The sequence below is a fragment of the Gopherus flavomarginatus genome, chromosome 7 (genome assembly GCF_025201925.1).
Source record: "Gopherus flavomarginatus isolate rGopFla2 chromosome 7, rGopFla2.mat.asm, whole genome shotgun sequence".
Taxonomy (NCBI): domain Eukaryota; kingdom Metazoa; phylum Chordata; order Testudines; family Testudinidae; genus Gopherus; species Gopherus flavomarginatus.
The window spans coordinates 35,428,382-35,440,435 of NC_066623.1; the positions used below are offsets into that span (position 1 = coordinate 35,428,382).

Consider the following 12,054-nt stretch of genomic DNA (forward strand, 5'->3'; position numbering starts at 1 on the left):
AGTCACCCTCTCCCCCCCAGGATCTGTCCATCTTGGAGGGGAACTTTGGGGTGTCTCCCTGCTTAGGGGCAGGGTCACATCCTGCCCTCCCTCCACTGCATGCTGGGTACCTGCATCCACATGTCTGGGAACAGGAATGTAGTGCTGAGAGTCCTCATTGAGTCCAAGAAGGAAATTTACTGGCCCTTCTTGAACCATTCAGGAGTCTCATCTTCCCCTTGAGAATGGGCGTGGTGCAGAGATGCCAGGTTCAAGACTTCAGCCAGCAAAGGGACACACAAGACTGAGCTCAAATGATGACAGAGCAGTAAAGGGGAAGCTGATCTTGAGGTATTTCGTTTAAAATCTTTTATTTGAAGTCACTTGGTCTGTACATGTATCCCGTCACCCTTCTGGGGTCTAACAGTATTTACCAAGATCATGAGATTGTCCCTGCCACTATCTTGGTGGGTACAGGGGACCAGACAGGGGAAGCTGTGAGACACAAACAGCACTGGTGAGGAAGGGAAAGAACATGGCTAGGCAATGGGAGCATTTCCCTATAAGCTCTCAGCCCACATCAGCAGTAACCAAAGAACAGCCGCTATTGCAACCCGGGGTCTGCTCTGAGCAGAGCCCCAGCTGAGGTGGCAGCTTTGTGAAGCACACAAGTGCTTAGAGGACAAAGGGAAGCCCATTTAATTAATTTCACTTGCACCAGGCTCCAGCGGTGAAAGGTCACCGCATTAAATCAAACTGCAGTGGCCCGAGTCTGTATCTGCACTCAGATTCAGCCTGGGCACTCACCTGTCATGACAGAGGCATAGCTGGGCCAAATTTGAGAGAGTGGTGGCGACACAAACCCCATGTGCCAGGTCACACTGCCTGGAATGGGGAGTTGGGCCTAGCCCCACAGGACAGGAGCCGCCAATGAAGGATGAGTGCATGGTGGGCTCACTTTCCAACCCCCTTCTTGACCTCTCCCCTGCCCCAGGGGCCTCCCCACTGCACCAGGCCAGGAAAAATATGTTTGTGTAGGCCAGGGCCCACTGATGGGTTAATGTTGTGACCTATCTACAACCTTTCTGAGATAGTGATAGAGTATTGCTATTGGCCTTGTTGGCCACTGCAGTAACGGTGAGCATAGAATCTTTACAGTGGTTGCGTATCGAGGGGATACATGGATTGTAGTGTAACGTTTAATACAGTCACTTTAAACCCTTCTTCTGTTTTTTTTTCAGCACTTGCGCTATGTAACTTTCCTGTTGTTTCTGTATTTTTAAGTCTGACACTTGAGTCCTGCAAAAACAAACAAATAAACAAAACCACCATCAGAAAGTGGCACTGGCAAGCATCACGCTGCTAATTTATTACCAATTCTCCCGGTCACTTCCTGGGCAGGTTAATCAGGGATCTTCTAAGCAAGTACTAAGGAAACGGCCACATTAACAAGGATCCTCTATTAAGCCAGAGCTAAAGGTTGCCCCGGTGGTAGCACTCAGGAGTTTTTTGCCACTCTGTAGCCAGATGTGTTAGCAAACCAGGGTTACACTGATTTCACACTTTGGCATTAGCAACATAATTCTCCTGTTCCTGGCAATCAGTGTCAGGATGGTAAATCAGACTCCAGGCATGAAAGGTGCAGGGAAGACCCACTGTTCAGTCAAGAGGCAGCTCAGGCCTGGTACACACTTAAAAGTTATGTCTGCATTGCTACATTGTCCAGTGGTGTGAAAACCCCACCCCCCGAGCGACACACCTATGCTGACAAAACCCCCAGTGTGGAAACAGCTGCACTGATGGAAGAGGGCTTCTGTTGATGTAGCCAACATCATTTGGGAAGATGGCGTTCCTACACCAACAGAAACCGTGTGTGCAGATACAGGCTGTGTCTAGGCTAAGGGGGTGACACCAGCATGGGCCCCATGCTGTAGATACACCCGAAGAAGAATGCAGTGCTTTAATTAGAGAGAATTTCATGCAGATGAAAGGTGCAAGGCTGGCAGCCGCAGAGAGGGTTCATTTTCCATTTATCCACAGAACAGGTACAACACGAGCACAGAATGCAAACATCCCCTAATTAATATGCCTACCCTCTGATCTGGAGGGACAGTCCAGAGGGGAAGTCTCCATGGACAATTCAGCCCTTGGCTGCTCTACTGAGATGGCAAGCAATGAGGCTGATGAACGGGTTTCATAATACAGATGCCCATTCTCAGCCACTGGGATCCACCTGCGTGACAGATGCCTTGACCCGGTGCCATGCTGCCCTGGTTGCAATCAGCGGAGGCATCTGAGCTAGATCTCTCTTGCTTTACATGTTGGGGGTTGGCAGGATGTTCTCTGTGAGGGTCCCTCAACTTTGGAACCTACTCCCCTCCCACCTGCTCTGAAACAGCACCGGCCTGCTGACCTTCCAGGCATGCTGCAAGGGCTCAGAGCCGGAAGGGGACTGACAAGGGCAAAGGGTCAGTGTGGAGGCAGGTGGCTTCTAGTTGGAGTGAATTTAATGGGATTACTTTTGAAGTGACATCAAAGACAGCTAGAGAGACAGATGGGTAGATTGTTAAAACATTGAAACAGACAAAACAGACACCGTATTCCCACTGAGGTCAGCATCAAACTCCCACTGGCTTCAGCGCAAGGCCGATAACCATCTAAGGAGGTAGTACTCACTTGAGTGTTTGCTTCTGCTTGGTGATGAACTGCTGTAGCTCCTTAATTTCATTCTCTTTGTCATTCAGAAGATCCTCCTGTTTCATAATATGGCTCTCGATTTCTACCAAAAAACGTGGAGGGGAAGTTGAGGCTTAAAACTCACTTGAGATGCAGCTAATCTTTGGTGCATTTCTATTCCCTCTGGTATGAACACGGCAGCTGAATTTTTTTTGGCCTTTGTTTTAAGGATTTCTTATAGTATCAGCTACAAACATTGATACCGAAAACATGGGAAAAATGTTCTAACACCTCCCAAAATGGAGATTAGCTCTGCGCTGAAATGTGGACAGTGACATTGGGCTACAGTCAGTTCTGGATTAGTTTCACATTATTGTGCATCTGATCATAAACACAAACGGTCTGCAATGCCGGCATGAAACCTAAGCGGGGCAGCTTAGGTGAGAGGACAGCTTGTTAAACAGAACTACACCAAAAATAAAGGTTCTTGGGTCTAGACCCTTCCATCTGAAGGCTTCAGGACGCTGCATGGATGTCTGCAGGCTTCACAACACCCCTGCGAGGAAGGTATGTATCACTAGCAGTATAGTACAGCTAGAGATATTGAGGCACAGAGAGGTTAAAGGGCTAATCCTGTGAAATGCTGAGTACCTCCTGAATGCCCTCAGCTCCCATTGACTTCAGCTGAAGGCACTGGGCACCTCCCAGGAGATGTCTGGCACATCCCAGGATCAGGCCCCAAGTGACTTGCCTGATCACATGCTCTATCTGTGGCAGGGATAGGCCCAGATCCCCCTATGCCTTCATCTCCAGGTCATGCTTCCTGAAGCTAAACAATAAGGTGCTTTCATTACAGATGAGGGGGAAGAGACTGAGCGGAACAAAGCGTTGCCCTATTAAATGTTTTACTGCTCAAACCCTAGATTGAGCCACACACGATTCTGATTGCCTGGCTTGGGATTTCAGCCTAATGCCTTGGGAGCACCTTAACCTGATTTGGGAGGAAAACCTGACAAAAAAGTGGGTAGATATTTAACATGTGCCGTTTGCTTGCGGAGAAAGCCAGCTCTCCTTATCAGTCAAGCAGGGACACTCTGAGCCTTTGCTCAGTGACTCAGAGAAGCACGATTCCCTCCCTGCTGCTCCCTTTCTCCAGGAGGGGCCCGTATCTGCACCAGGCCTTTCCCAGCTGCAGATTCCTTCCCTCCTGCACCAGCTCAGCTGATATACTAATGGGTGAGTGGAACCACAGCTCCACCAACTCCCTGCACTGCTTCATGTCCACGTAGGTGCCCAGGAATAGTGACTGCATGGAACATGCTTCCCCATCCCCTGCACCTGGATCTCTGGTCCAGAGAGACCCCATGGCGGGTGGCATGTGTGTGTCTGTCTTGGCGGGAGTACAATATTAAGTCATATCACACTTCCTAATGAAAGTAAATCCTGGTTACTGGCCTTTTGTTTCTAAGCTGGTAGAGCAATGTGTAACAGACTTTAGCTTCTGGTAAACTTACCATTGCATTTGCTTATTAGCTTGTCTTTTTTGGTGGATTCTCTTAGCGCTTTGCTCTTAACATTGGAAAGTCTATAACAGAAGCAACAAAAATGAAGGCAAGTGACATGAGCGTCAGTGTAATTTTAAATGCTGAAGAACCTTCCCATTTGCAAGGGCTGATCTTCCTTCTGCACCCCCATGGCCATGCAACCCCCTTAGGCAGCTCTGAACTTCTCAGCCACCGTGGCATTTGGAGACTTGCATGGTAGCTACTCTGCTTAGCCTCTGTTTGCCAGAAGCTGGGAATGGGCAACAGGGGATGGATCACTTGATGATACCTGTTCTGTTCATTCCCTCTGGGGCACCTGGCATTGGCCACTGCTGGAAGACAGGATACTGAGCTAGATGGACCTTTGGTCTGACTCAGTATGGCCGTTCTTATGTAGTCAGGCATCCAAATGTCACCGATTGGGACTACATATTTAAAACCCGATCCTGCAAAAGTGATCCACTTGGGCAGGCCTGTAAGACCAGCAAAGGCCCAGAAGCCTCAAAATGATCCCCCCACACAAATCACTTTACAGGGCTGGGGCCTTAGGCAGAAATGCCCTTTAAAAAACACTGCTGAACCTCTCTCACCACAAAGCAATACATTTTAGAGGCAACCTAAAGAGACTGATTGTCCAAACCCTAAATTCCAGGCCTCACAGGGCTGAACTTGGGTCCAGATTCAGCAAAGCATTTAATCATGAGCTTAAAATTAAGCACATGCTTAAGTCCCATTTAAGTCAACTGAATTTAAATACATAGTTAAATATAGTCTGCAAAGTAGTCTGTTGTGATGAAGCTGATTTTATTACTTGTATTACTGTAATGGCCAGTCGCCCCAGTCACTGACCAGGGAGGGCCCCATTGTGCTAGGGGCTGTACAATCAGAATAAAAAATGAATGCTATGGTTGCTAATAGCTTTGGGCTCCAATTCAGCAAAGCACTTTAGTATGTGCTTAACTTTTTTCCGATATCTAATTCTATTAAATTTGGGTAAACACACTTTGCTCCCACATGAGAACGGAGTCCCTAATTAAGTACGATGCTGTCATACCCAGCTTGGTTACTAACAAGACAAAATACTTCCTGCCTGTTTTCAAATATTAAAACACAAATTCCCCCTCCCCACCCTCCCTAACTTACGCTTTTTCAAAGACTTGTTTCTCTCTTTCAAGCTGCTTGGACAAAACCTCAATCTCCCCGAGCGCAAACTGCAGCTTCTCATCTTCCTTGGCAAGCAGGGTTTTGGTCTTTGAGTGCTCTTCTTCTTCTTTCTGTAATGCACACAGCATCCCTATTTTCTCTGCCAGCCCCAGACCAATCCAGAGTGTAAATCACAGACTTATAGAAATGTGGGGCTTGAGAGGTCAAGTCAAGCCCCCTGCACTGAGGCAGGACTGAGTAAACCAGTGGTCCTTGACCTTTTTCGTCGAGCCATGGAGAACCATGGCGGCGGACAAGCATCCACCGAAATTCTGCAGACAAGCGGTAACATCAATAGGCGTTGCCTCTGAAAATCAGCAGCATTTCGGCAGCGATGCTCTGGATGATGCAGCTTGTTGGTGGCATTTTGGCGGATGCTTGTCCACCGGACAGTACGCGGGCACACTTAGATGGTGGGCGCCATGGTGCCAACGGGCACTGTGTTGGGGACCCTTGGAGTAAACATATGCCAGCCCTGACAGGTGTCTATCCAACCTGTTCTTAAAAACTTCCAATGAGGGGGATCCCTTGGAAGCCTGTTCCAGAGCTTAACTACTCTTGAGTTAACCCTTAACTACTCTTAAAGTTTTTCCTAATAACTAACCTAAATCTCCCTTGCAACAGATTCAGCCCATTACTTCTTGTCCTAACTTCAGTGGACATGGAGAACCATTGATCACTGTCCTCTTTCTAACATCTCTTAGCATATTTGAAGACTATTATCATGTCCCCCCTCAAAATCTAATGCAGGTGTCGGCAACCTTTCAGAAGTGGTGTGCCAAGTCTTCATTTATTCACTCTAATTTAAGGTTTTGCGTGCCGGTAATACATTTTAATGTTTTGTAGAAGGTCTCTCTCTCTCTACAAGTCTATATATTATATAACTAAACTAGTGTTGTATTGTAAAATAAACAAGGTTTTCAAAATGTTTAAGAAGCTTCATTAAAATTAAATTAAAATGTTGATCTTATGCCACTGCCCTGCTTAGCCCACTGCTGGTCTGGGGTTCTGTTCACCTAGGCCGGCAGTGGGCTGAGTGGGGCTTGTGGCTGGGACCCCAGCTGGGACGGGTCTGGCAGCCAGAACCCCAGACCGGCAGCAGGCTGTGTGGGGCCAGCAGCTGGGACCCCAGACCGGCAGTGGGCTGAGCGGCTCAGCCCACTGCCACTCAGAGGTTCCATCTGCCGGCTCCTGCCAGATGGGATCCTGGCTACCGGACCCGCCCAGCCTGCTGCCGGTCTGGGGTCCCGGCCCTGCCCACAAACAGTGGGTACCTACCTTGTCCCTGGTTCTGGCCATTCTCTTCCTCTCTCTGCACTGACCTGCGGGTGGGAGTGGACCGAGCACAGGGCTGGGGGTGAAAGGTCTGGCGAGGAGCTAGAATGAGGAAGGCGGCTCAGGGTTGGGGCAGGTGGTTTGGGTGTGCGGGCACTTACCTGGGCAGCTCCCATTTGGTGTGAGGGGTGCAGGTGGGAATGTGAGTGGGGGTGCAGGAGCTCCCATTTGGTGCTCAGGGTGGGGGTGGGGATGTGCAGGGTGCAAGAGTCAGGGCTGGGGTCATGGGAGGGTGAAGGAGTCAACAGAGGGCTGGGTGGTACACGGCTCAGGGCAGGGGCCTGGGGTTGTGTGGGGTGCAGGGCTCAGGGCAGAGGGCTGAGTGTGTGTGTGGGTGGTCAGGGCTCAGGGCAGAGGGCTGGGAGACTGCCCTCCCCCAGAACTCCCCCCTCCCCGCTCCTTGTCCTGACTACCTCCTCCTGGGACCCCATCCCCTATCTAAGCCTCCCTGCCCCGTGTCCCCTGACTGCCCCCCAGGACCCTACCCTCAACCTGTTCCCTGACTGCCCCAACCCCTTATCCACACCCCGCACCCAAACAGAACTCCCTGGAGTCCCATGCCTATCCAACTGCTCCCCACCCCATGACAGGACCCCTAGAACTCTGGATCCATACAACCCTCCCCCTGCTCCCTGCCTGCCCCAACTCCTCTCCACATCCCTGCCTCCTGACAGCCTCCCCCAGAACTCCCAACTCATCCAACCCCCCCAGCTCCTTGTCCCCTGACCACCTCCCCCTAGAGACCCCCCCCACCCTAACTGCCCCCCGGACCCTTCTTGTTCCCTGTCCCCTGACCCCTATCCCCCCACCCCCAACAGACCCCAGGATTCCCATGCCCCATCCAACCGCCCCTGCTCCCTGACTGCCCCCTCCAGAGACCCCTGCCCCTAACCACCCCCCCAGGATCCCACCCACCCTGATCCCTGTCCCTTGACTGCCCCCACCCCTTAGCCAACCCCCCTGGCCCCAAACCCATTACTACGAGGCTCCTCGCTCATCTGGAGCTTTGCCGCCGCGCGCGCAGCCCTGCCCCGCCCCTCAGAGCGCTGCGTGCGGGGCAGCAGGGCTCCACATGAGCTGGGAGCGTCTTTCCCTTCCCACGGACCCAAACACTGCCCCGCGAGAGAACGCAGCCCCGGCCCCCAGGGGCGCGGCGGCAAGGCTCCAGAGGAAGGCGGAGGAGGGGCCGGCGGCATGCTGCGCTCGGCCGGACGCTCTGGCCTGGGCGCGCGGACCCTGCAGCTTGCCATGTCGGCAGGATTTTTAATGGCATGCGGAGTCCCAGCAGGCAGCCGCGTGCCATTAAAAATTGGCTCACGTGCCATCTTTGGTACGTATGCCATAGGTTGCCGACCCCTGATCTAATGCATGTTGATCATTTACAGTTCCAGAGGACATTTCACTTCAGAAGCTGCCAAAGCACCTTACGACCAGTCTTAACCATTGTGCCCACTAATGAAAGGCAGCCATGGCTAGGATGGAAGCAGGGCCGGTTCCAGGCACCAGCTTATCAAGCAGGTGCTTGGGGCAGCAACTCCAGAGCGGGGCAGCACTTTCAGGTATTCGGCGGCGGAGGGTCCTCACTCCCGCTCAGAGTTAAGGACCTCTGTGAATGCCATAGATTGTGATCGCAGCTTTTTTTTGGGGGGGGTGGGGGAGGGGTGCTGTTGTGGTGGCAAAATCCCTGGAGCCAGCCCTGGAGGAAGGTGGTAGCTGATTAAACAGTGCACAGCAAAATACAAAGCAAGTTAGGACAGGACGTGTTAAAAAAATGACTAGCCAGCTGAAACTGCAAGGGAGTTGAAGGAGGCAGAATGCAAATCCCTACAATGGCCAGACCACCGGCGCTAACAAGCAAACTCTAAGGAAATGTGTCACTGGACCTTTAATGACCACAAGTGGACAAGTCCACCATTTTGTCTTCTCCAAAAGATAAAACCTGTGGTGGTAGGACAGTGCCCAGGCATCACTAAGGAAATTAATTCAATATCTACTCAGAGAGATGAGTGCCACTTACTGAATTATCCAGCTACACATTCTTTAAAAGTGGAATATGAAAGATCTTGACTGACCAATTTCAGCCTTTTGCTACAAGCTTTAAGTAACCAGGGCTGAGTTTATAGATTAAATCTTTCCTGGTGAACGTCAATCCAAAGGACCGAAAATCCATTAATTACACAATATATGTGGGTACCTCACCAACTAAGCACCCGGATGTCCCACTCCATTGGCTCCTACCATATACAACTTACCATTTAGGCTAAGAGGTTCTCAACAACACACTAATAACTGAACACCTTTCTTCCATGTTAGCTCAGTGACGGAGGGGACTATCTGGCTCCAATCATCCATTACAATGAGAATTGCACTCTGATCTCCCAGTTACCATTAAGGGGAATGGAAGAGGCCAACATGTTGCAGATTTTTGGCATTTTTGATAATGTGGAAAAGTGCATTAAAATTGACTATTATTTTATACTATAGGGGACCAAAATTATTTTCTTAAAAATGAAGATAATGGATGTCATTTTAATCACCTTAAGCAACATCCTAGCTTCATCTTCAACTAGGCATCACAAACAGATCAACTGCTCACAGCTCCAAAGTAAACAGGGCTATTGTCTGTTCTGTTTTTCATAGGTTTTTATAGGCACTCCTTATGGTAGCATCTGAGCACCATCCAGCAGTAGTAATGCACAGCTCACATGTGTGTTTGCTCTCTCATTCTTGCCCAGCTGGAGAATTTTTTCTTTTTTAAAATATACCTGTTGCATGTATTTATATTAAAGAAGGCAAGATCAAAGAAATGAGCCTGCACTTGGAATGGAAGTGGCGAAGTTTGCGAGAGTTATTCTTCCTGAGGGGAAGGGGGGGGGGGTCACTGACAGCTCCCAAGCACTTCCAATGGATGAACAGGGTGTCCCCCTCCCTCGGATCCATGCTCCATGGGCCTCCTAGTTACCTTTACCCTGTATAACTTCAGGAGCCACAAAAAGTTAAAATGTCGAACATCTAAGCAAGCTCCAGGACAATGACCTGTTCTTTAGACAGCTCACCAAATAAACTCACAGCATGAACCTCTAGTACAGCACCACTGAAAACAAAATAGCTGGACACAAAGATTCAAAAGAGAGGAAAAGGGGTGGAGGTGGTAGAGAGAATACACACCGAGAGCAGACTTGTTAGTGGTACTAAAACAGTCTTTTTATTCGTTTGTGGCACATGTAGTCCCATGGAAACTTAGTCCACTGACAAGTTTAATATCCTTTCCATGAGTTTCACTCTCCTGGTTTCTAATTTAATGCAGTACTCAGCGATTTTTTTTTTAGAAACTGCTAAGCTGCATCAAGACTACCCTTGAGTCCAAATGCAGCTCTCCTACCTCGCGAATAACACTGCAAGGCTAATTTCAACTCTGTTTGGCCTAGTTCCAATAGAAATGGAAATTGACATTATTCATGAAAGCAGCAAAGAATCCTGTGCCCTTATAGACTAACAGACGTTTTGGAGCATGAGCTTCGTGGGTGAATACCCACTTCATGCATCTGATGAAGTGGGTATTCACCCATGAAAGCTCATGCTCCAACAACATCTGTTAGTCTATAAGGTGCCTCAGGATTCTTTGCGCTTTTACAGATCTCAGACTAACATGGCTACCCCTCTGATATTATTCATTGAGGCCCCACCAGGATCAGAGTCCATGGTACCAGATGCTTTTCAAAATGTATGAAGTTGTAAGTCCTACTCCCAAGAGGTTACTTACTCCAACTTCTTCACAACAGTCTCATAATCCTCCTTACGTACAAAATTCTCCTCTGTATTGCGATTGCAAAAGGAATTTGAATAAATCAGCTATGTGTAGAGATGGCGCTTCAACACATGTAGGGCAGACCTGCAAGACGGACCAGTGAGTTTGACGTGCCAAACTTCACAACTTCAAAGGTGGCTGGACTTTCCAAGGACAAATGCTGAGCATTTCTGATCATCAGCCCTTTCTTGGGTGTGTATCATTGGACACCCAAGGACAGTCACACCCAAATCGCTCATGTTTTTTAAGGCCGGCTATAAAATCCAAGTATGGTACAATGACCCTGCTGCCAGAGCTAGCCAGTCAGTGGGGAAGAGGTGTCTCAGGAGGAATTTACTATCTTGAAACACAAAGTAGGGGAAAGGGGGCACCCGTGGAAACTGAACTGGCACATGCATACACAAAACACCCTGCTCACGTGCAAATGGGAGAGGGGAGACCAGATGAGCACATGCACCCAATGGCTCCCAGACCCCAATCCATGCCCCCGGGACAGCCCACAGATAGCCCCGGGTGGCGCCCTAGTGCAGCTGAGCGGCCTCAGTAGCCTCTGGGACAAAGAGCAGCAGGCACAAGGCGAGGTGGCGGAGCTCCACATGGCCCACCCACCATCGCTCCAAGCCCCGCCCACCGCGTCGGCAATCCGCCCAGAGCCCCCCCGGAGCGCTGCGCTTGACCCCGCACCGGAGCCGCAGCTGTTCCATTAGCGCCTCCTGGGTCGCGACGACGTCGCGCAGCTGCCGGTAAGGCCAGAGCCGCGTACCCGGCCGCCCCACTCCGGAGCCCCAGCCCCGCCGCCAATCTCCGCGCTCCCCCCGCCGTTGGTTAATGGCCGCCGCTTCCCCCCGGGCCAATCACAACCCAGCTCCCTCACCGCCCCCGCAACGGGGACAGCGAGGCCCGCCGCTAGCAACCGGGGGGACACGCCACTCTTAAAGCCAGCAGGGGCGCCGTCTACACAGGCAAGAAAAAGTGGCTGGCCTGGACGCTGATTCCGCCAAGCGCTGTTTAATTGCACTTTAGCCATTCAGGCTGGGGCTGCAGGCTGAGCCAGGACCATACGCTGCAATTAAACAGCCCATGGCCAGTCAGGTGGCACGGGCGCAGCACTGGCTGTCTAACAGTTGTAGACATACACAGGGGGGGTGGGGAAGAGGACAAGGAGAGGGAGAAGAGGTGCTGGAAAGGAGGAGAGCGGAAAGTAAGCAGGCCTGACAAAAAACAAACCCAGGTGTGGGTTGCCCACAGCCTTGGTGTAGGAGGGCACTGGTGACTAATACAGATGGGAATGAAGAGTCTCGTCTCCCAGGGAACAGCATCACTGGGCCTTCGGAACGTGGCTGCTGGGGAGAGGGCAGGTGCCACAGCTTGGGGGTAGCCTGGCAAGGTGGGCAAAAGGATGCAGGACAGGATGGGAGAGGAAAGAGGACAAGGGGGTAGGAAAGCGAGGCCCATGAAGAGCCAGAGAGACCAGCACAGTGTTAGCGCATGGGGCCTGCAAGCCAGAGG

General features: G+C 50.7%; 1 protein-coding gene across 2 annotated transcripts in view; it reads right to left on the reverse strand.

Annotated features, from left to right (window-relative positions):
- Nucleotides 1-333: 333 nt before the first annotated feature.
- The window catches only part of SPATA24 (spermatogenesis associated 24), a 22,396-nt gene continuing 10,675 nt past the window's right edge, over nucleotides 334-12,054 (reverse strand). For both annotated transcript variants that reach the window (XM_050962864.1, XM_050962865.1), the window contains exons 3-6: nucleotides 5,343-5,473; nucleotides 4,170-4,240; nucleotides 2,656-2,758; nucleotides 334-1,278 (exon numbers count right to left, since the gene is read on the reverse strand). In XM_050962864.1, the coding sequence (XP_050818821.1) occupies nucleotides 1,188-1,278; nucleotides 2,656-2,758; nucleotides 4,170-4,240; nucleotides 5,343-5,473 (396 nt within the window). In that variant the 3' untranslated portion in view covers nucleotides 334-1,187. The remainder of the gene's footprint in view (nucleotides 1,279-2,655; nucleotides 2,759-4,169; nucleotides 4,241-5,342; nucleotides 5,474-12,054) is intronic.